The following is a 20,618-nucleotide window of genomic DNA, read 5'->3' as shown; positions in this document are numbered from 1 at the left end:
CCACCCGTCCTGAATCACTTTTATTACGTGTCTACGATATCCACTGTGATTTAAAAGGCCAGAGCTGAGTATAGATCAGCACCCTTACTGAGCTGTGTGATAAATCTCACTGCAGGCCTCTGTTTGTCTCCAGACTCTGTGTGTCATAACTGGGCACCCGTGTGTGTGTGTGTGTGTGTGCAAGCTTGTGTGTGTGTGTTTGTGTGTGTTTGTGTGTGTGTTTGTGTGTGTGTGTGTGTGTGCAAGCTTGTATGTGTTTGTGGGTGTGTGTGTGTTTGTCTGTGTGTGTGTGTGTGTGTGTGTGTGTGTGTGTGTGTGTTTGTGTGTGAGTGTGTGTGTGTGCCCACGCTGGCTGGCATGAATCAGTTGTTTAGACAGAGCCAGTGGCGCTGTGCCTTTATGTGTTCAGAGTTTAAGAGCTCTTTCCTCTCTGACAGATGCACCATGGGAACAGCAAACCCCCTCCAACCTCCGACCAACTGTTCTGGAAGATCTTAAACTGACATGTCTGTCATTCACTCGCACTATCTTACTCTCTCTCTTTCTTTCTCTCTCTCTCACTCTCACTCTCTCTCTCACTTTTCTGTGCTTCAATTTGTTCACCCCAACTTTTTGGTTTCTTTTTTTTTCTAGTAATGACTTCAGTCGTATGGTGGCGGAGGAGTACCTGGGTTATTTTAATTTTACCGGACAGACTCTGGACCAAGCACTAAGGTTAGTGTGTTGTTTGCATTAAAATCCTCACCCAGTCTTGGCTTCCTGACTGAGACATTTTTTTAATTGATTTCTCATGAATCAAATATCCTCCCCTTCACTTCACAGAGAGACCCAGGGTCCTTTCTGTATGCCCTGCCTTGCCACATTGCCACCTCTTTGTTCCACCAAAAAAAAATAGCTCCTCTGGTCCTGACCAGGGAAAGTAGTTCCAGTCAGAGTTTGATATTTGTGATTTGTTAACAGCAGAGACATTGTCTGAATAAGCGTTTCAAATAACTTGTGGGCACAGACATGATGCCTGATTGTATTTTTGGACACTTGGTTTCTCCAGAATGTTGCCAGCCTCAGCTCGTCCAAATTAAAGAAAATTTTTCCTCTGAAACTCTTAGAGAATAAAATTTTAAGGAACCATCAGGCAATGACTGTCTGTAACATTTTGACTCATAGAGGGTTTTTTATTTGTGACCTTCTGCATGAGGATGATGTGTCACCTCACATTTATTCCACAGTAAAAGAAGTCATAGATGAGCCTTTATTATCACTTAAGTTTCATATGTGTTTAAAAATAATAAACCTGTCCAAAAAACTGGTTTTATTACTTTTTTTAAACATTTGATTACCGTAGACATTAATGCTGAGAATTGACAGGTTGCCACCTACTGGCCACCTATATTCAAAAAATTTTAACTCTTTTGCATGGGTGTTTGTGATGCCAAAACCATGTGATTTCATATAACAATAGTTAGACATGTGGGAAGTGTATGTGCAGCTGCCCTTTATATTATATTGCTTGTTGTCTTCAGAACCTTTCTCCTTGAATTTGCGCTGATGGGAGAAACACAGGAGAGAGAGCGTGTTTTAGCTCATTTCTCACGCCGATACCTGCAGTGCAACCCCATGCTCAACATGTCTGAAGGTAATTAAGCTTTTAAAGGAAGGACTAGAGCAAAAACTTCAACGATGGTTTTTTTAAGCCAGCTATCACACCTTTCCTAGAACTCTGTCCCTCAGAGTAGAATTTAATATTTGATTTAAGCTCAAATGCTGTGGCATAAGCTGTAATAATCAAAGGAAACTGGATAGACCTATTAAACTTTTCCAAAAATATTGTTAATAATTATGTGCTTTTTAGAAGCACTCTAAACCAGCATCTGTGGTTTGTCCATTCTCTTGAAGCGTTATTTAACTGGTAAAAGCACAAAGAAAAGATTTCCAATGATTTCACTGAACTTAATCGTATTTTTAAAATATGAACACATTTGAAATAAAAGACACAGGTAAACGACATTATGATGAAATATGATTGTGTATTGGGTGTGATTAAATTGTGTATTGGGTATTTAGTTGTGCATTGGGTGTGATTAAATTGTGTATTGGGTATTTAGTTGTGTATTGGGTGTGATTAAATTGTGTATTGGGTATTTAGTTGTGTATTGGGTGTGATTAAATTGTGTATTGGGTATTTAGTTGTGTATTGGGTATTTAGTTGTGCATTGGGTGTGATTAAATTGTGTATTGGGTATTTAGTTGTGTATTGGGTATTTAGTTGTGCATTGGGTGTGATTAAATTGTGTATTGGGTATTTAGTTGTGTATTGGGTGTGATTAAATTGTGTATTGGGTATTTAGTTGTGTATTGGGTATTTAGTTGTGCATTGGGTGTGATTAAATTGTGTATTGGGTATTTAGTTGTGTATTGGGTGTGATTAAATTGTGTATTGGGTATTTAGTTGTGTATTGGGTGTGATTAAATTGTGTATTGGGTATTTAGTTGTGTATTGGGTATTTAGTTGTGCATTGGGTGTGATTAAATTGTGTATTGGGTATTTAGTTGTGTATTGGGTGTGATTAAATTGTGTATTGGGTATTTAGTTGTGTATTGGGTATTTAGTTGTGCATTGGGTGTGATTAAATTGTGTATTGGGTATTTAGTTGTGTATTGGGTGTGATTAAATTGTGTATTGGGTATTTAGTTGTGTATTGGGTGTGATTAAATTGTGTATTGGGTATTTAGTTGTGTATTGGGTATTTAGTTGTGCATTGGGTGTGATTAAATTGTGTATTGGGTATTTAGTTGTGTATTGGGTGTGATTAAGTTGTATATTGGGTATTTAGTTGTGTATTGGGTGTGATTAAATTGTGTATTGGGTATTTAGTTGTGCATTGGGTATTTAGTTGTGTATTGGGTGTGATTAAATTGTGTATTGGGTATTTAGTTGTGCATTGGGTATTTAGTTGTGCATTGGATGTGATTAAATTGTGTATTGGGTATTTAGTTGTGTATTTGGTATTTAGTTGTGCATTGGGTGTGATTAAATTGTGTATTGGGTATTTAGTTGTGTATTGGGTATTTAGTTGTGCATTGGGAGTGATTAAATTGTGTATTGGGTATTTAGTTGTGTAATGGGTGTGATTAAATAGTGTATTGGGTATTTAGTTGTGTATTTGGTATTTAGTTGTGCATTGGGTGTGATTAAATTGTGTATTGGGTATTTAGTTGTGTATTGGGTGTGATTAAATTGTGTATTGGGTATTTAGTTGTGCATTGGGTGTGATTAAATTGTATATTGGGTATTTAGTTGTGTATTGGGTATTTAGTTGTGCATTGGGTGTGATTAAATTGTATATTGGGTATTTAGTTGTGTATTGGGTGTGATTAAATTGTATATTGGGTATTTAGTTGTGTATTGGGTGTGATTAAATTGTGTATTGGGTATTTTGTTGTGTATTGGGTATTTAGTTGTGCATTGGGTGTGATTAAATTGTATATTGGGTATTTAGTTGTGTATTGGGTGTGATTAAATTGTGTATTGGGTATTTAGTTGTGTATTGGGTATTTAGTTGTGTATTGGGTATTTAGTTGTGCATTGGGTGTGATTAAATTGTGTATTGGGTATTTAATTGTGTATTGGGTATTTAGTTGTGCATTGGGTATTTAGTTGTGTATTGGGTGTGATTAAATTGTGTATTTGGTATTAAGTTGTGCATTGGGTGTGATTAAATTGTATATTGGGTATTTAGTTGTGTATTGGGTATTTAGTTGTGCATTGGGTGTGATTAAATTGTGTATTGGGTATTTAGTTGTGTATTGGGTGTGATTAAATTGTGTATTGGGTATTTAGTTGTGTATTGGGTATTTAGTTGTGTATTGGGTGTGATTAAATTGTGTATTGGGTATTTAGTTGTGCATTGGGTGTGATTAAATTGTGTATTGGGTATTTAGTTGTGTATTGGGTATTTAGTTGTGCATTGGGTGTGATTGAATTGTGTATTGGGTATTTAGTTGTGTATTGGGTATTTAGTTGTGTATTGGGTGTGATTTAATTGTGTATTGGGTATTTAGTTGTGTATTGGATGTGATTGTGTATTGGGTATTTAGTTGTGTATTGGGTGTGATGAAATTGTGCATTGGGTATTTAATTGTGTATTAGGTATTTAGTTGTGCATTGGATGTGATTAAATTGTGTATTGGGTATTTAGTTGTGCATTGGATGTGATTAAATTGTGTATTGGGTATTTAGTTGTGTATTGGATGTGATTGTGTATTGGGTATTTAGTTGTGTATTGGATGTGATTAAATTGTGTATTGGGTATTTAGTTGTGTATTGGATGTGATTGTGTATTGGGTATTTAGTTGTGTATTGGATGTGATGAAATTGTGTATTGGGTATTTAGTTGTGTATTGGATGTGATTGTGTATTGGGTATTTAGTTGTGTATTGGGTGTGATGAAATTGTGTATTGGGTATTTAGTTGTGTATTGGATGTGATTGTGTATTGGGTATTTAGTTGTGTATTGGGTGTGATGAAATTGTGTATTGGGTATTTAGTTGTGTATTGGATGTTATTAAATTGTGTATTGGGTATTTAGTTGTGTATTGGATGTTATTAAATTGTGTATTGGGTATTTAGTTGTGTATTGGATGTGATTAAATTGTATATTGGGTATTTAGTTGTGTATTGGGTATTTAGTTGTGCATTGGGTGTGATTAAATTGTATATTGGGTATTTAGTTGTGTATTGGGTGTGATTAAATTGTATATTGGGTATTTAGTTGTGTATTGGGTGTGATTAAATTGTGTATTGGGTATTTTGTTGTGTATTGGGTATTTAGTTGTGCATTGGGTGTGATTAAATTGTATATTGGGTATTTAGTTGTGTATTGGGTGTGATTAAATTGTGTATTGGGTATTTAGTTGTGTATTGGGTATTTAGTTGTGTATTGGGTGTGATTAAATTGTGTATTGGGTATTTAGTTGTGCATTGGGTGTGATTAAATTGTGTATTGGGTATTTAGTTGTGTATTGGGTATTTAGTTGTGCATTGGGTGTGATTGAATTGTGTATTGGGTATTTAGTTGTGTATTGGGTATTTAGTTGTGTATTGGATGTGATTGTGTATTGGGTATTTAGTTGTGTATTGGGTGTGATGAAATTGTGCATTGGGTATTTAATTGTGTATTAGGTATTTAGTTGTGCATTGGATGTGATTAAATTGTGTATTGGGTATTTAGTTGTGTATTGGATGTGATGAAATTGTGTATTGGGTATTTAGTTGTGTATTGGGTATTTAGTTGTGTATTGGATGTGATTAAATTGTGTATTGGGTATTTAGTTGTGTATTGGATGTGATTGTGTATTGGGTATTTAGTTGTGTATTGGGTGTGATGAAATTGTGTATTGGGTATTTAGTTGTGTATTGGATGTTATTAAATTGTGTATTGGGTATTTAGTTGTGTATTGGATGTTATTAAATTGTGTATTGGGTATTTAGTTGTGTATTGGGTGTGATTAAATTGTGTATTGGGTATTTAGTTGTGTATTGGATGTGATTGTGTATTGGGTATTTAGTTGTGCATTGGATGTGATTAAATTGTGTATTGGGTATTTAGTTGTGTATTGGATGTGATTGTGTATTGGGTATTTAGTTGTGTATTGGATGTGATGAAATTGTGTATTGGGTATTTAGTTGTGTATTGGGTATTTAGTTGTGTATTGGATGTGATTAAATTGTGTATTGGGTATTTAGTTGTGTATTGGATGTGATTGTGTATTGGGTATTTAGTTGTGTATTGGGTGTGATGAAATTGTGTATTGGGTATTTAGTTGTGTATTGGGTATTTAGTTGTGTATTGGATGTTATTAAATTGTGTATTGGGTATTTAGTTGTGTATTGGATGTTATTAAATTGTGTATTGGGTATTTAGTTGTGTATTGGGTGTGATATATGTTATTGGTTTCATTTCTGGAATTAAATAAATGGATGATGGACACTGTATTCTTTGTGCCAGTCCGCAAGGGTATGTTATAAAGTCCAGTTGGTATATATTAGAATAAACCTTCTATAATAAATAACAGTAATATTTGGGGGGGGGGGGTTGTTTGTTATTCACTCTTGTGTTTCATTTTTATTTTCCTACAGACAGTGTCCACACGCTCACCTGTGCTTTAATGCTGCTTAATACAGACCTGCACGGCCAGGTAGGAGGCAGTCTGTGGAGTGGGAAGAGTAAAAACGATTAGTTTATTTCTAAATCACTGGCACAAATAGTTGATTTCATCACAAGTGCCTTTTTGTTTTGGGCAACCCACGGTATCATGCCGTATCTGTTATGTTTTAGTGTTTGATAATCAAGACTAAAGTAGGTCATAAATTAAGATTCAACCTTGATGTTCATTTTTTCTTTATACTTGCCCTCTTCTCTTCTCATCTTTCTCCCGCCCTCTCTCCCTTTCTCTCTCTCTCTCTCTCTCTGTTTCTCACACACACACACACTCACACACACACTCACCCGCAGTCCTTTGGAACATTCCCTGCTGAGTTCCTGTGCTGTGAAGTGCTGGAATTAATTTGTTAAAATGTTCGGCCGCTGTCTGTGCGGATCAGAGAGCGTCCTCTGCTCCGATCTGCCCAATCAAAGTCCCTCTCTATAAATACAAGCTTTAAAGCCACATTGCCGTTTCCTGCTAATGACGTGATATCGTGGAATCTAACGTGTCCACTTTATCCGCTCTCTGGACAAAAAGCCTTCCTCAGATTTCGCTCTGTCTCTCATGATTTATTCTGTTTCATTTGGAATTCATGATCTGCTGTTTGAAGTAGGGTTTCCATTGTAAGGAACGCTCACTCATGTAGTTGGTTACGGAAAAGGCCAGCGGTAGCAGATATAATGCCTAGGGATGCATCCTAGACTATGATCATCATATCAAATTTGGTTCATAAGTCGGTGAATGATTACTATATTTTTAGAACAATGTTAGATTTGTATTGGTCTCTCAGCAATCCTAATGCACTTAGTATATTATGCATAAGGCTCAGGAAGTGTAGGTGAACAGCTGTGGAGAAAAAAGAAAAGATATATTTGAGATAGATTTGAGTGTAGTACATGTAGTACCATTTAAAAAAAAGCCTAAATATTTGATTGTTTTAATACTTAGCAATAACAATAAAGCACTTTAATTTCACATATCTAATCATGTCACGACTCTGGTCTGTGTTCTGGCAGAATGTTGGGAAGCGAATGTCCTGCACTCAGTTCGTGGGGAATCTGGAGGGACTGAACAGTGGCCATGATTTCCCTAAAGAGCTGCTCAAGGTAGATTGCTAGCAATTCTCTCACAAAGACATGAGCACACACTCAAACATAAATACTGCACTCCCTTCACATGCTGATTAGAGAGGAGATGGAATTTATGATCAGTCAGTCTAGTCTAAAAGCTTGAATGGTAAAAGAACTTTCTTTAAACAAATGGTCTGTCTTGGTTCTGGTGAACAGTCACTAATTCTAACAGAATAAAGCATTTAGATCTCAGCACTTTGATTTTGAGCTAAATAGCTTGCTTCAGGGTCTGTTCATGAATGAATGACTCAATCCAGAGGTTGCCTGGTATGGATATCTAGTCTGGTTCTGCATGGCGAGTGGTGCTCAGAGACATTAAACAAACCTGGATGTCACTATCTAGTGTATAGTTAAAAATAAATAAATAAATTAAATAAATACATTAAAAAAGTGCTAATTAAAGCCTCTCTGGGGCGGGACACCTCACGTCACTGAGGTTGTACCTTCAAGGCTATGTCTTCAATAACTTTAGTTATGGACCATAATGGCACTGTATTTCTTAATGTTATATTTCTGTTTGCACTACTTTATTAAAGTGTGCACGTCTCCCATCGGAAAGGGAACATTAAGACGTACAAGGTGCATTTATTTGGTCAAATGCCTCACAGCTTTGTACCGTATAGACCAGGGGTGGGCATTCTTATCCGCAAAGGGCCTTTTTGTTCCAATCAACCAGGAGGTCACATGGTCAGTTGTTTTACTGAAACCTACTAATTAAAAGAGTGAAATCAGGTGTGATCAGGCCTGAATGGACTAAAACCCAGCAGCCACACCGGCCCTTTGAGGATACGATTGCCCACCAATGGTATAGAAATATTAGGACAAAGCCAGTCCCTGGGAGGTTTTAATAAACACAGACAGCTTTGTGGATCAGGTGCATTGTGTGGTGTCCATGTAATCGATTGACTGTGTGAGTGAGTAAGTGGTTACTGTGTGTACTTACACCGGTCAATTATCTATTGTAATTTGTACAGTTGTTTTCTATGTTGTAGGAGCACTGAGTTTCTCCTGTGGGAATTACCTCCTCATTAGGCTGTTTTTCATTAGATTTCATTATTAGATTATTGCTTTTGTGTCAGGGATCGGAAGCCAGGCGTATTTTGGTTCCTTCCATTAGCCCCACAGGCACATTCTAAAATCAATCAGCTGAGTCCCTGGCCTTATGCTAATGAATGTTAACGAGGTTTAGTTGGTTAAGGCCGGGCTTCTGGATTTGATTTTTCCAATAAAGGGTACAATTTATTCTGAGGTGGTCACTGAGTCTGACAGCCACTGTCCACACCTCATTGTACTCACCTATTTGACTGATGCTGTTATTCAAGTTTGTTTGCTTATTGATGGCAGGATTGATGCTATGCTAATATTGACAACCAATACTCTACACATCAGCTGAGGAAATAAATGAAACACACTGGTTGCCCTTGTTGACTGTTTACTGACCATGAGATCAATGCATAGTGACTGATTATACTCAGGACATATCTTCAGGAGGAAAAAAGACACATGATTTGAAGAATACAGGGAAGTGTAGCTGTAGTTTTACTTAGAATTACATGGAAAAATCAAAGTTTCAGTTGCAGATAAGAGGTATTTAAGAATCTAAAATACAACAATATTTATCAGCAGACGCAATAGTGAGTTTGCTAGAGATTTGTGTTAAAATCTGATACTCCAACTAAGTTAATTAAATTATTTAGTTAAATAAATATCCATAGAATATGATATAGAGGGTGATTATAGTTGAATGCAGAGGAATTCAGACTGTGTGGAAGGACTTACATGGGTATAAGTGGGATGTGAGACTGCAAAAAATAAACATTTAAATGACCCCATCACCTGTTTTTGTTTTCATATTTCAATATTTTTGTATTCTTAAAAACTTAAATTAAACAGTTTGTTTTATTTTTTATAATAAACACACAAAATTAGTGTCACATGAATAGTTTACTACCATGGAATTTCAGTTTGTGAACACGTGGATGAGGAGAGAAAGCCCCCAGTGTATGATCTTGGGTTCTGTTTGTGTTTACAGAAAAAAAAAGGAGAAGCTCTTATCGTCATGTGCTGTTTTTAATATACTGACTTATAGTACGCTATAAAGGTCTGGAAATATGGGATGATTTTAGCTGATTATATATGGCCAGGTTTGCTTCCTTCAAGCTGAAGGAATAGGGAGAAAAGTGCTGGGGGAAGGGTTGTGGGGAGCAGGGTTCATCAGGTGCAAGTTCTAAAAAAATGGCAGTATGGGCCTCTGGAGGAAAAAGTCTGAATACCTCTGTTTTAAAGTGACACATCTGAGTGTGTTTTGAATTTGGTTGAGAGTGAGTGAGTGAGTGATGTTTCTGTAGTGTACTGTAGTGTTTTTAAATGCATTAATGATATTCAATAACAAGACATGCTGTGGTATTGAACACTCATTGGAATGAATAATTCTAGTATGGACACTTAGTCAAATACATTGCAGTTTCACTTGTGCTCTGCTTTAGTTCTGTTTTGCTCGGTCCAAACTGCTGTCACATTGTGATCTCATGCTTTGGTGTTTGTTCAGCTATTTTACTGTTTTTAATGTTAGTGTTATCAGAGCCAACAGATAAGTCAGTGCTATCCTGTCAGTCCTGGTGTGCTTGAGTACCAAGGGACTATCAAGTAGCCAGGAAAAAACAGAGGGGACACTAAAGTCAATATATCCACTACAATATGAACTCTAAGAAGAAAACAACCAGAATTCCAGAAATGAATGAAGCCTGCTGTAGTGTCGTATAAACAGCCACGAGGGAAAGTTTATTTACAAAGACGCTTTAAATGTTTTTCAAATGTTATTAAATAAATTTTTTTATAAAGGCATTCAGAACATTGCATATTTATAAGAGCAATATTAAGGTTATTGTATTGTAAATTGTGTTTAATTATCATATGTAAAATTTTATTATATTGATCTGTTTAATGGCAGTTGAAGCATGGGTTTCAAATGAAGCCAATAAAATTAAACACAACTTCACCAGGAAGTCTATCTACATACATTTTTCTTCCACTGTTCTTCCAGTCGTGTGTCAGTATGACAGTATATCACTGTCAGTAAATGAAGGACAAGCAAAACCAATGTTGTGTGGATGCTGGATATCAGTTTTTGTCATCTAACATATGGTATGTCATACCTCATCAGACTGTGGTGCTGTCCGTGGTGCTGAAATCATTACTGCATTGATGCTGGTGGACCAGTGGGTGCAGCAGTGGGTGGAAAATGTGGTTGGGTACTTCGACAGAATAATAACTGCTGTGCAGAATGTTTTATTTCCTGGCTAAAATATTCAGTTTTCTAGGATATTACATTTATTTGAATCAGAGGCTGATTGAAAATCAGAGAGATGACGTCAGAGCAGAAAATATATGCTGGGTTATTGTAGAACTAATACAGCTGGATTCTTTCTAAAGCCATCCCATCTCTCTCTCTCTCTCTCTCTCTCTCTCTCTCTCTCTCTCTTCTCCCTCCAGCTATCACTCCCTCCTTTGCACCAATTTTTACTTTCTTCCCTCCTACTCCTCCCATCTCTATTGCTCTCTCCTACATAATACAATCACAAGTTCTCACACACATACACAAGTATTTTGAAGTCTTTCTATCTCTACCTCTCTCTCTCTCTCTCTCTCTCTCTTACACACACACAGAGTCCTGTCTCCATGGTTTCAGAGGACATTACATAGACTTCCATTCATTTTGTGGAGACTACCATAACTTTAACCATAACCAGCATTAACATAACCCTATGCCCTACCCTAACTTTACCCTGACCTTAATGCATCATCACCTTCAAGTCTAATGATATTTGTCCCCACAAGTAAGACATCACCAAAAAGTGACTGTTTAAAAAATATATTTATCCCCACAATATGATATATATGTGGACCACAGGGTATATATATACATTCTCAGCACATGAACACAGTAAACCAGAGCATCACCGCGTATAAAGGCCCTCTCTGCTGAGTGACGTCTGAATGGAAGCGGTGCTGAGGATGCTGCTCTGTGGTGGAGAGTGGGTGCTGTTGCCACGACAGCAGTAATTGTGTAAATGATAATTACATCCTGAAGGACGCTGTCATGTTGGGAAGCGCTCACAGTGAACACAGAGGAGATACATCAGGCCACAGCAGAGCTGGGGCTGATTGACTGTGTCTGCTGTTCATTAATACCAGCTGAATCTTCTGAAGATCACCCATTATCCCCATCTGTCTTCTAGAGCCTGGCTGGTTTCAAACTTCTGACTGATTAAACCAATGTGAGGGAGTGGCATATTGTTATAAATTATATCATTTATTATATTATATCAGTTCAGCACTCCAGTAGTTTTACGGTGTACTCACACTTGGCTCAGTTGCCTTGTGCTGTGCTTGAGCACGATTGCCCAGCACTCCCCACCCCCCCACTGCTGGCCTGTGCTCACATTGTGTTTAATATTCAGGACCGGAGCACGCTTATGTCAACATGCTGTGACTTTTGTGAATTAAGGTGATTTTGCACAGCACATTGGAGGTCATGATTGTACTTTGTGGGTTATTTGGTGTTGTTTTGTGGGCAGTGACTCAGCCCTATCTCACATGCCTTATAGATTTATAGATTATGCATCACGGCAATGTGTTGTTAATCAAACACTGCACATCAGCGGTAGACCGGAGTAATCCCTATTCCTCTTTGTTCACACTTAGTGTTAGGCACGGTGAGGGATCACACTGATGCGTAGTGTGACCGAGTCCAACTGAACCATGCAATCACCCTAATAAAACAATCTGGAATCTGAGGAAAAAGTTAGGACACCCTATGCCCTAAAAGCTGGTATTTACCCCTTTGGCTGAAATATCCTCAATTAGATGTGTCCTGTAACCATCTACTAGTCTCCGACATCGACTGGGAGGTTGTTTTCCCCACTCCTCCATGCAGAATTCTTTCAGCTGTGTGATATTTGAGGGGTTTCTTGAATGCACAGATCACCCCACAGCATCTCAGTAGGATTAAGATCCAGGCTCTGATTTGGCCATTCCAGAACTCTCCATTTTTTACTTTTGAGCCATTCCTTGTGAATTTACTGGAATGTTTGGCTCATGGTCATGTGGCATGATCCACGTCCTCAAGCACCCTCTGATGTAGTGAAGAATTCATAGAAGATTCTGTGATGGAGAGCTTGCCAGACCCTGGTGCAGCAAACAGCCCCAAACCATGACATTTCCTCTTCCCTGCTTCACAGTTGGTATGGGGTTCTTGTTCTCAAATGCTGTGCTGGTCTTCTTCTGTTACTGTGCCCAAATAATTCAGCTTTGGATTCGTCTGTCCGAAACACGATGTTCCAGAACTTTAATCTTGCCCTGATGTCTTTTTGACAGCAAGGGTTTCCTCCTTGTGGAGTCATTTCCAGACGGTAGATGCATGTACCTTGACATCAACTGTGGCAAGAGCCACTTGGAGGTCCCGTGATGACATTTTAGGATTTTTGGAGACTTCTTATATGCCTCTTGCCGTCTGCTCTTGGACTGAACTTGTTAGGGATGGCCTGACCTGGCCGTGTTGGCAGGTGGATTAAATGTTCTCCACTTAGAAATCAGCCATTCTACTGTCTGGAATACAATTTACAATTGTTCTGAGATCTTTTTACAATCCATTCCCAGACTCATATACATCTACAACCTTTTTTCTGAAGGCCTCAGAGCTCTCTTTAGATCTCGGCATGGTGATACCACTCACGTCAGCAACCAAGGGCAAATCAAACTAATGTCTGAGGTTTAAAAAAGACAGCCTCCTCCAATGTTCTTTTAACGATAGTCTAATCATTTGCAGTTGATGTGGTGCATCTGATTCTAAATATAGAAATTTTTAACAGTAATAAATGTCTTATTTTTTCACAACAAATGTACAATTTTGTCAATTTTACAACTTGTGTTTATAAGTTCATAAGCTCCATCACTCAATACAATGAAGCTCATATGTTTAAACTGGTTTTCATGGGATGTCCTAACTTTTTCACATGACTCTATATTGAACCTGGAGTCTTCCAACCTAAATCCTGCTATTCACTGCACCACATTCGTGAGACTGTGTGTTCTTGTTGTTTAACCATGGTGGTGTCAGAGATTCTGGTTGAGCCTGCATTGTTTATATAGAGTTTAGCAAGTGGTGAGAGTCATTAACAAATCTCCTAAAACCAAACAGGTTTCCACAGAGTCTCTTTCACAGTCTAATAAACGAGACAGACAGTGAGACTAATGTACAGACAGTGAGAAATCTGACACTCCTTGGTCTCAGGTGATGTTCAAAGTGAAATAAAGGACAGTTTGTCTTTCTTATGTGTTTTAAGCTTTTTGGAAGCATGAAATGATGTTTTGAGGACTCTCCCCCTCTTTTTCTTTCTCTTTTCCACTTTATCTTTTTTCCCTTTTCCACTTTTTCTTTTTTCCCTTTTCCACTTTTCCACTTTTTCTTTTTTCCCTTTTCCACTTTTCCACTTTTTCTTTTTTCCCTGCACCTCTTTCTCTCCCCTTTTTCTCTCTTTCTGTCCCTTGGAGAGTTTTGCTTCTCTTTTTCTTAATTTTTCCTATTTTGTCTCTTTGTCTCAGTGTGTGTGTGTGTGTGTGTGTGTGTGTGTGTGTGTGTGTGTGTGTGCGATGTAGCGTCAAATTCCTAATTTTTTGTATTACACCATACTATCCAAATAGCGTTACTATAATAAAGATTCTTCATAAAATTGATAAATATATTTATATATTATTTGCTTATTTCTTTAATTAATGAATGAATGGATTATTGGCTTGTTTTGAATATTGCAAAGATCCTGCAGCTGTTGAGCTGTGCTCGTTTATGTGCTGCTCCTGTGGCTGTAAATTTGCTCTGCATCTCTCAGTCTCTGCTCTGGTTTCATTGTCTGTGAGTTCTTTCTTTTTTTTTGACACGTTGTCTCGTGAAAATCCTTTATTGATTGTGACGGCAGAATATTTAGCGGCTTTAACTGAACTGTGAAATCGAACAGTGAAACGCTACACTCCGAATGATATTTATATAATTGTATTTATATAGTGACAGTGGCACACAATGGAGTCGACTGTATTCTGTCTGCATTTTAATTAAACACTGCAGTTTTCTACTGTAAAATGTGCCCTGCCTTTCACACATTCTCACATGCACCGATTGTTCTCTCTCTCTCTCTCTCTCTCTCTCTCTCACCTCACTGAAAGGACAAGTGCAGAATGTTAATCAGCTTTCGGAGTGTATGTGATGTGTGTATGTGGTGTGTGTTTGTGTGTGTGTAGACGTGTTGGATGGCTACGATTGGCTGTTCAGTGGCTGAGCGCAGAGGGAGGGAGATATGCATTCAGAGAGGGAGAGGGAGAGGGAGGAAGGTAAAGGGAGGGAGGAGAGAAGCTCACAGCCTCAATCAGGTCTCTCTGAGACTCCACCAGTTTCCATCAGCCAGAGCGAAAGACAAGAATCGGAGAAGGAACGGCAGAGCCGAGATTAAAAGCACTGCTCATTTTTAGCTCAGTTCTGGAGATTTTCAGCTCTCCTCTGGACACTTCTCCACAGTCCTGCTACAGCATGGTGGTGGATTACTGAAGAAGCTTCCTTCTGATGCCGTAGGGGGTTGAAGCTCCTAGAAGAAATGAAGGAGAAGTAAGCTTGAAAAGCCGAGATGGATGGATTAAGAGAATGACGCATGTCCTGTGAAGCCAGAGTCCTGCTCGGTGCTTTTTTTTTTTTCCTGAAGTAGGAAGAGGAGGAGTGGAACGAGGGAGGAGATAGAGGAGGAGAGCAACAGGAGCGATTCATTTTCAGTTATTGAAATTGCAGCGTGAATTTTGCTTTTTTTTCGGCTCGTCTGATTTGTTGATTTTTTTATTTTTTTATTTTTTATTTTATTAATTTTTGGGGAGATTTTGGAGGGACTATACATTGAAAGGAAGACCCCTCACAGCTCTACTGAGCACGCGCATGTGTGTGTGTGTGTGTGTGCATGCATGTGTGGGTGTGTGCTCACTTCTGTTCTGTCATCTCTCTGTTTCCGCCCGATTCATCCATCTGTTGGATTCTGGCTGTCCTTTCACACTTCTGCAAGCATTCGTTGCCATCTGTGAGAGTGTGTGTGTGAGAGAGAGAGAGAGAGAGCGAGGGAGAAAAATGTGTGTGTGTAAACATTTTGCCTCCTGTTGTTTCTCCACTCACCTGTGAGAAGTGGCCTATTGCTTTAGGGCTAGGTTTACATGCCACAGGTGTGATCTTCCAGTCAGTTCCCATCATTCAGGTTTAGACTTGAGCTTGAAGGTGATTGTTTATTTCTGATGATCTGTAGCACCTTTGAGATTTAGTGATTGTGTAAGGGATGGATCCATTGGGGTATTGGTCATTTGTTGACAACGATTTCATGAGTTCATTTGATCTCAGAACTGGTTCCAGACAGTTAAGGTAGCGTACATATAATGGATGTATGAATTCTGAAGCCGGATTATAACAACTCTGTATGAAAAGAGACAAATACTAAATTTGGACTTTTTCCAGGACACTTTCCTGGTGTTTTAGTGAGGACATCACTGCGGTCAGTAAACCGGTTTACCATCCCCTGCTGGGCCATTTACTCCTCTCTCCACTTCAGCTTGGAGTATAGATTTATTGATTTCCTACACTTTCATCAGCTGTGCATCTTCCTCCCTGAATAAACTATCGTAAAGTTAAGCAAACTCCGCTGGACAAATTCGTGAAGGCTGGTTGAAGTGCAGCGTTGGCCGTTCTGCTTGCTCCAAACATCTGAGGCCTCCGAAGAGCAGTGGATCCTCAGCACCTGTAGAGCCTGCTGTGCTCAACATGATTGGCGTGAACAGTCTCCACTCAGCAGGACGCCTGCGCTCCCGTTCACTCTGTTCTGTACGTTATGGCCGAGATTTTCGTATGATGGACCCCTTCCGTTACCCTCGTACACCCCGCTCACGCTCCCTCAAACCCCTGGTGTTCCCCGACCTGCTGGGCAAGGCTCAGGACGGCCAGAAACACCCACAGTTCCGCAAGAGGAAGAGGGTAGGCTGGCTTCTCTGCCTTACCTGTCTCTGTGCCTCACCTGAACAACTCACCATTTCATCCATATCACCTGTGTACATATCTTTTCCTCTCACCTCTAGCTCTTATTCTTTAGGGAAGGGCCCATAAATATGATACACACACACACACACACACACACACACACACACACACACACAATTTAACTCTGTAAAGGGTAGTAAGTTCCACCATGTAATCATTTTACATTGCAACAGCAGAGTCACGTGTAAAAACAGCCTTTAGGCAACACTTGGAGCAGAGTTATTTTATTCAGAATTTGCAGTCATTTTTCCTAATAAAACATGCAGTATTCATTAATATTAAATAGTCAAGACACAGCAAAATATCAACGTAATGTTAAAGTTAATATCTGTTAATGTGTTGTATGATTTCATCTCTTATCCAGAGCCATTTACCAGAGTAGGTTTATGTAACATTACGGACTGTTTTTCTACACAATGATGAAGACCAGTCTTGGACTAAACTATAGTTTATTCTCCACCAGAAATGTTGTGTTCTTATCAGTACAGCAGCTGCACCCCTGCCTGGACATCCTCTGTGTCGTAGGGTGGTGTTAGCCACTCTGTTGTCCGTTTTAGTAGGTGTAGAAATAAGTTCTGGTGTGTAGTATTAAATAAGACTATGGACATTTTATTAAATAAAATAACCTAAAAATTAAGTAGTTTCAGAACTGTGAGTGAGAATGTATTATTGTTTTATACTTGGGGATAATATTGTATCTAAAAGTATGTGTGTGTTTTGGTTTTGATGATTTGAAAATGGTGATTTCAGTATTAGAGTTCGTGATCTATTGGTATCAATGCCTAATTTTTGTTTTATATAAAATTATAATGGTCATTTTTAATATTATCAGTTGCCATAATATGACATATATTCAGGAGAGTATTGTAATTAAAGTACCATAAAATATTACAAATAAATCCTTTCAATTTTATTTGTACAACTAATAAAGCGTTAAAAAATGTAAATAGCTAACAGTATTGATGGCTACCATTGTCTGAAATTCCAGTATCAGTATTAGAATGATAACAATTTCCTATTTTCTACAAATAATATATTTCCAACCATGCAACCCTTCTGATTTGCATCTTCACTTTATTTATCTTTTGAGTCTCTCTTATTCAGCTGTATCACCTGTTTAATCTCTGATTTTCATGCTGTTCTCACACTGTAACCTGTCTTCATTTTCCCTGTTGTGAAACCATTTGTAGCTCAGTGGTGTAGACCGCAACGCCATATTCCTAATTTGATGTGAGCAGAGATCCTTTGGAGTGTGCATGCATTTGTGGTGTGTGGGAGGGTGATGGAGGGGTGTTAATATCGAAATGACATTCACTAGTAGATCATTTATAGACTTTCTCCTGCTGGCTTTGTTTGGCTTTAATTGTTACAGATATTAAAGTGTTTGTGCGAGTGTGATTTATTTGGCCCAGAAGGAAATGCCTGCTGGTTTCCTTTGGACGATGGCTGATGTTAAGACGGTTTGCCATTGATAGTCATACCTCAGGCAAACACAAAAGCATCGAGCATACCTCAAGCATCAACACAAGCATAGCTTCCCCCAAAACATGCATTTTTAATAGTCTCTTTGAAACTGTGACAGTAGTTTGAATTGTCCATTCTTGATACGCGAGGATATTGGTTTGGTTTAAAGCTAAAGTGAAGCTAAAGTAAATTTTTTTCAGCTTGATAACTCTGTCGTAAATGTCGTATATTTTGTAGCTTCCCTAATGCTGTAAACCTGCTCAATTTACTCACATTACCACCCTAAATGCAGAGCATCTCACTGATTAGAACCCTTGGCATCTTGTAAACAGCTGTCAATCACATTCCAGCTGTCTCTAAAAACCCTAACACTGAGCACTGATGCTGAAAACAGGAGGCTGTGCTGATTATAATGTGCAGCAGATGCTGGTGGAATACTTCCTCTAGCCTGTGGCAGTATGCAGCTCGATGCAAGATTGAGTTGGAAATCTAAATCAAGAATTTTTTGGGCCTGACTATATTAAGTCAGCATCAGGGTTATTAAAGGTTATTTCAGTACCTTAATAATGAATCCAGAATATAGATTTGCTGTCTGCAGTATTTCCTGATTTTTCAGTTGTCTTCAATCCATAATCCATCGTTGTCAGTCAATAATCTCACACTCCTCTCTGCTGTAAGCCAATAAGTTATCAGTATCAATGCATCACTGCTGGTATCCATAAGGAAACATTTTGATTGACAGATTTTTGCAGGAGTAATGTATGTTTGCATTAATATCTTCATTGTCCAAAGAAAAACATGCACCTCCCTAAAAACTAAGTTTACAGGAGAAGGAAAAACCTTCTTAACGTTCAATGGAAGTCAATGTAAAAAGATTTTATTGCAAATAATTCTGGAGCATTACTTTTGGTCCATTCTTCATGAAACTAAAAAGCCACCAAAATGGAGATACATGATAGAATTTAATTGGACCACAATGGTATATTTTACTACAGTGAACTGCTCTTTTGCAAAAAAACGCAAGTTGGTAGGTGGATTGGCGACTCAAAAATGTCCGTAGATGTGAGTGAATGTGTGTGTTGCCCTGTGAAGGACTGGCGCCCCCTCCAGGGTGTATTCCCGCCTTGCGCCCAGTGATTCCAGGTAGGCTGTGGACTCACCGCGACCCTGAACTGGATAAGCGCTTACAGATAATGAATGAATGAATGAACTGCTATGAAACTGATCATATATTAGTTCCTAACAGAACCACATAATTTGAAATATTTGCCCAGCACAGTGGTGTTATTATTCCAATATCAGTACACATCCTGGTTTTCTCACTGTACATATAGGCTCTATTTTTATAAAGCAGCCATAGCATGCCATGGCTGCCAAAATTATGGATTCCTGTCCTGGTAAGTTCTACTGTTCTAAAATGACAGTCATCCTTCTAGTTGTGGGTGCCATAACATAATCAAAGTTTTGTTGTCAGATGCCAACCCTGAATAAGGCCATGTTGCCATGCTGACTCAGTGCTGTGATCATTTGTACTGACTGTATGGTTATTTGTGGTTCAATACCCTGAATGATGCTTTGTATGGGTGGGATCGAGTGAAGGAGACAATCATTCTTTCTGTATCTGTTGCTGTGCCATTATTGTCATACACTGATGGAAGCTATGAGCTATCAGCTGTGATAGAGATATCTCAAACACCCTCAGAGAATAATGTTTGTCACTAATTACCTGTTATGTCTTTCTGCAGGCTCTGTACAATTCCATCAAGAATGAGAAACTTCAGTGGACAATGTGAGTCTTTTGTTTTCTCCTACTCTGCATGTTCACTGACACAGATGTGTTAGAAAATGCCATGATTAGGACAGAAACTCCAAATGTACAACAATATGTGTAACATGCAGTTTACCATACCATTACAATGATAATAGAATCATAATAGATGAAAATTCGCTTTATGATGTCATAATGGAATAGTAATCAATGTCATAAGGTCACAATATAATAACTGCTGCTTTTATGTCATAATTGAACTTTTTATGACATCATAATAGAAAAGAATTAACTTGATGATATTATAATAGAATATAGATGCATTGGACATAATGACATCAAGGGCCCCGTCCACACGGATATGGAGACTTTTTTAAGTGAAAGGTTTTTGAAAATGCTGTTTTCACTGTTCACATGTGGATGAGGAAAACGCATACTTTTGGAAATGCTGACATCACACTGTGTGCCTGTCTCTGACTGAAATTCATGGAATGGTTTGTGACCATTGTTGCTGCTCTGGTGATTTGTGGTCTCTCTTTAAGAAGTACTATGACCTCCTACTGGACTGGCATGATAAGGCCATTCGTGTGGATGGGGATATTTTCATAAAATTAATTAATTCATTCATTGTCTGTAACTGCTTATCCAGTTCAGGGTCAGGGTGAGTCCGGAGCCTATCCGGAATCATTGCCACCTTTTTATAACAGAGGCAGGAAAATCTTCGTTTGTAAAAACATCCAGATCCCTGTGGACGGGAGCTAAGATGTACGTTATGATGTCCTTAATTAAATTGAGGTCTGCTGTCATAATGAGACAGTCGAAAGCTTGCAGATTAGTCAAACAAAGTGCTATATTGTCGCTGTCTGATTAAAAACACTTATCTACAAAAAGCTTATTTTTAAGGAACAGGAATAAACTGCATTTCTTTAATGGTAACAGT

The 20,618-nt window shown here is 38.3% G+C and overlaps 1 protein-coding gene across 1 annotated transcript in view; it reads left to right on the top strand.

The window, feature by feature from the left end:
- LOC136691780 (PH and SEC7 domain-containing protein 1) overlaps window positions 1-20,618 on the top strand; it is a 54,835-nt gene that overhangs the window by 14,617 nt on the left and 19,600 nt on the right. Inside the window, exons 6-10 of the mRNA XM_066664560.1 lie at window positions 634-714; window positions 1,521-1,633; window positions 6,137-6,195; window positions 7,221-7,310; window positions 19,656-19,699. Of these exons, the coding sequence (XP_066520657.1) occupies window positions 634-714; window positions 1,521-1,633; window positions 6,137-6,195; window positions 7,221-7,310; window positions 19,656-19,699 (387 nt within the window). The remainder of the gene's footprint in view (window positions 1-633; window positions 715-1,520; window positions 1,634-6,136; window positions 6,196-7,220; window positions 7,311-19,655; window positions 19,700-20,618) is intronic.

This window comes from Hoplias malabaricus, chromosome 3 (genome assembly GCF_029633855.1).
Source record: "Hoplias malabaricus isolate fHopMal1 chromosome 3, fHopMal1.hap1, whole genome shotgun sequence".
Lineage (NCBI taxonomy): Eukaryota > Metazoa > Chordata > Actinopteri > Characiformes > Erythrinidae > Hoplias > Hoplias malabaricus.
This window is presented reverse-complemented; position numbering and strand designations above follow the sequence as displayed.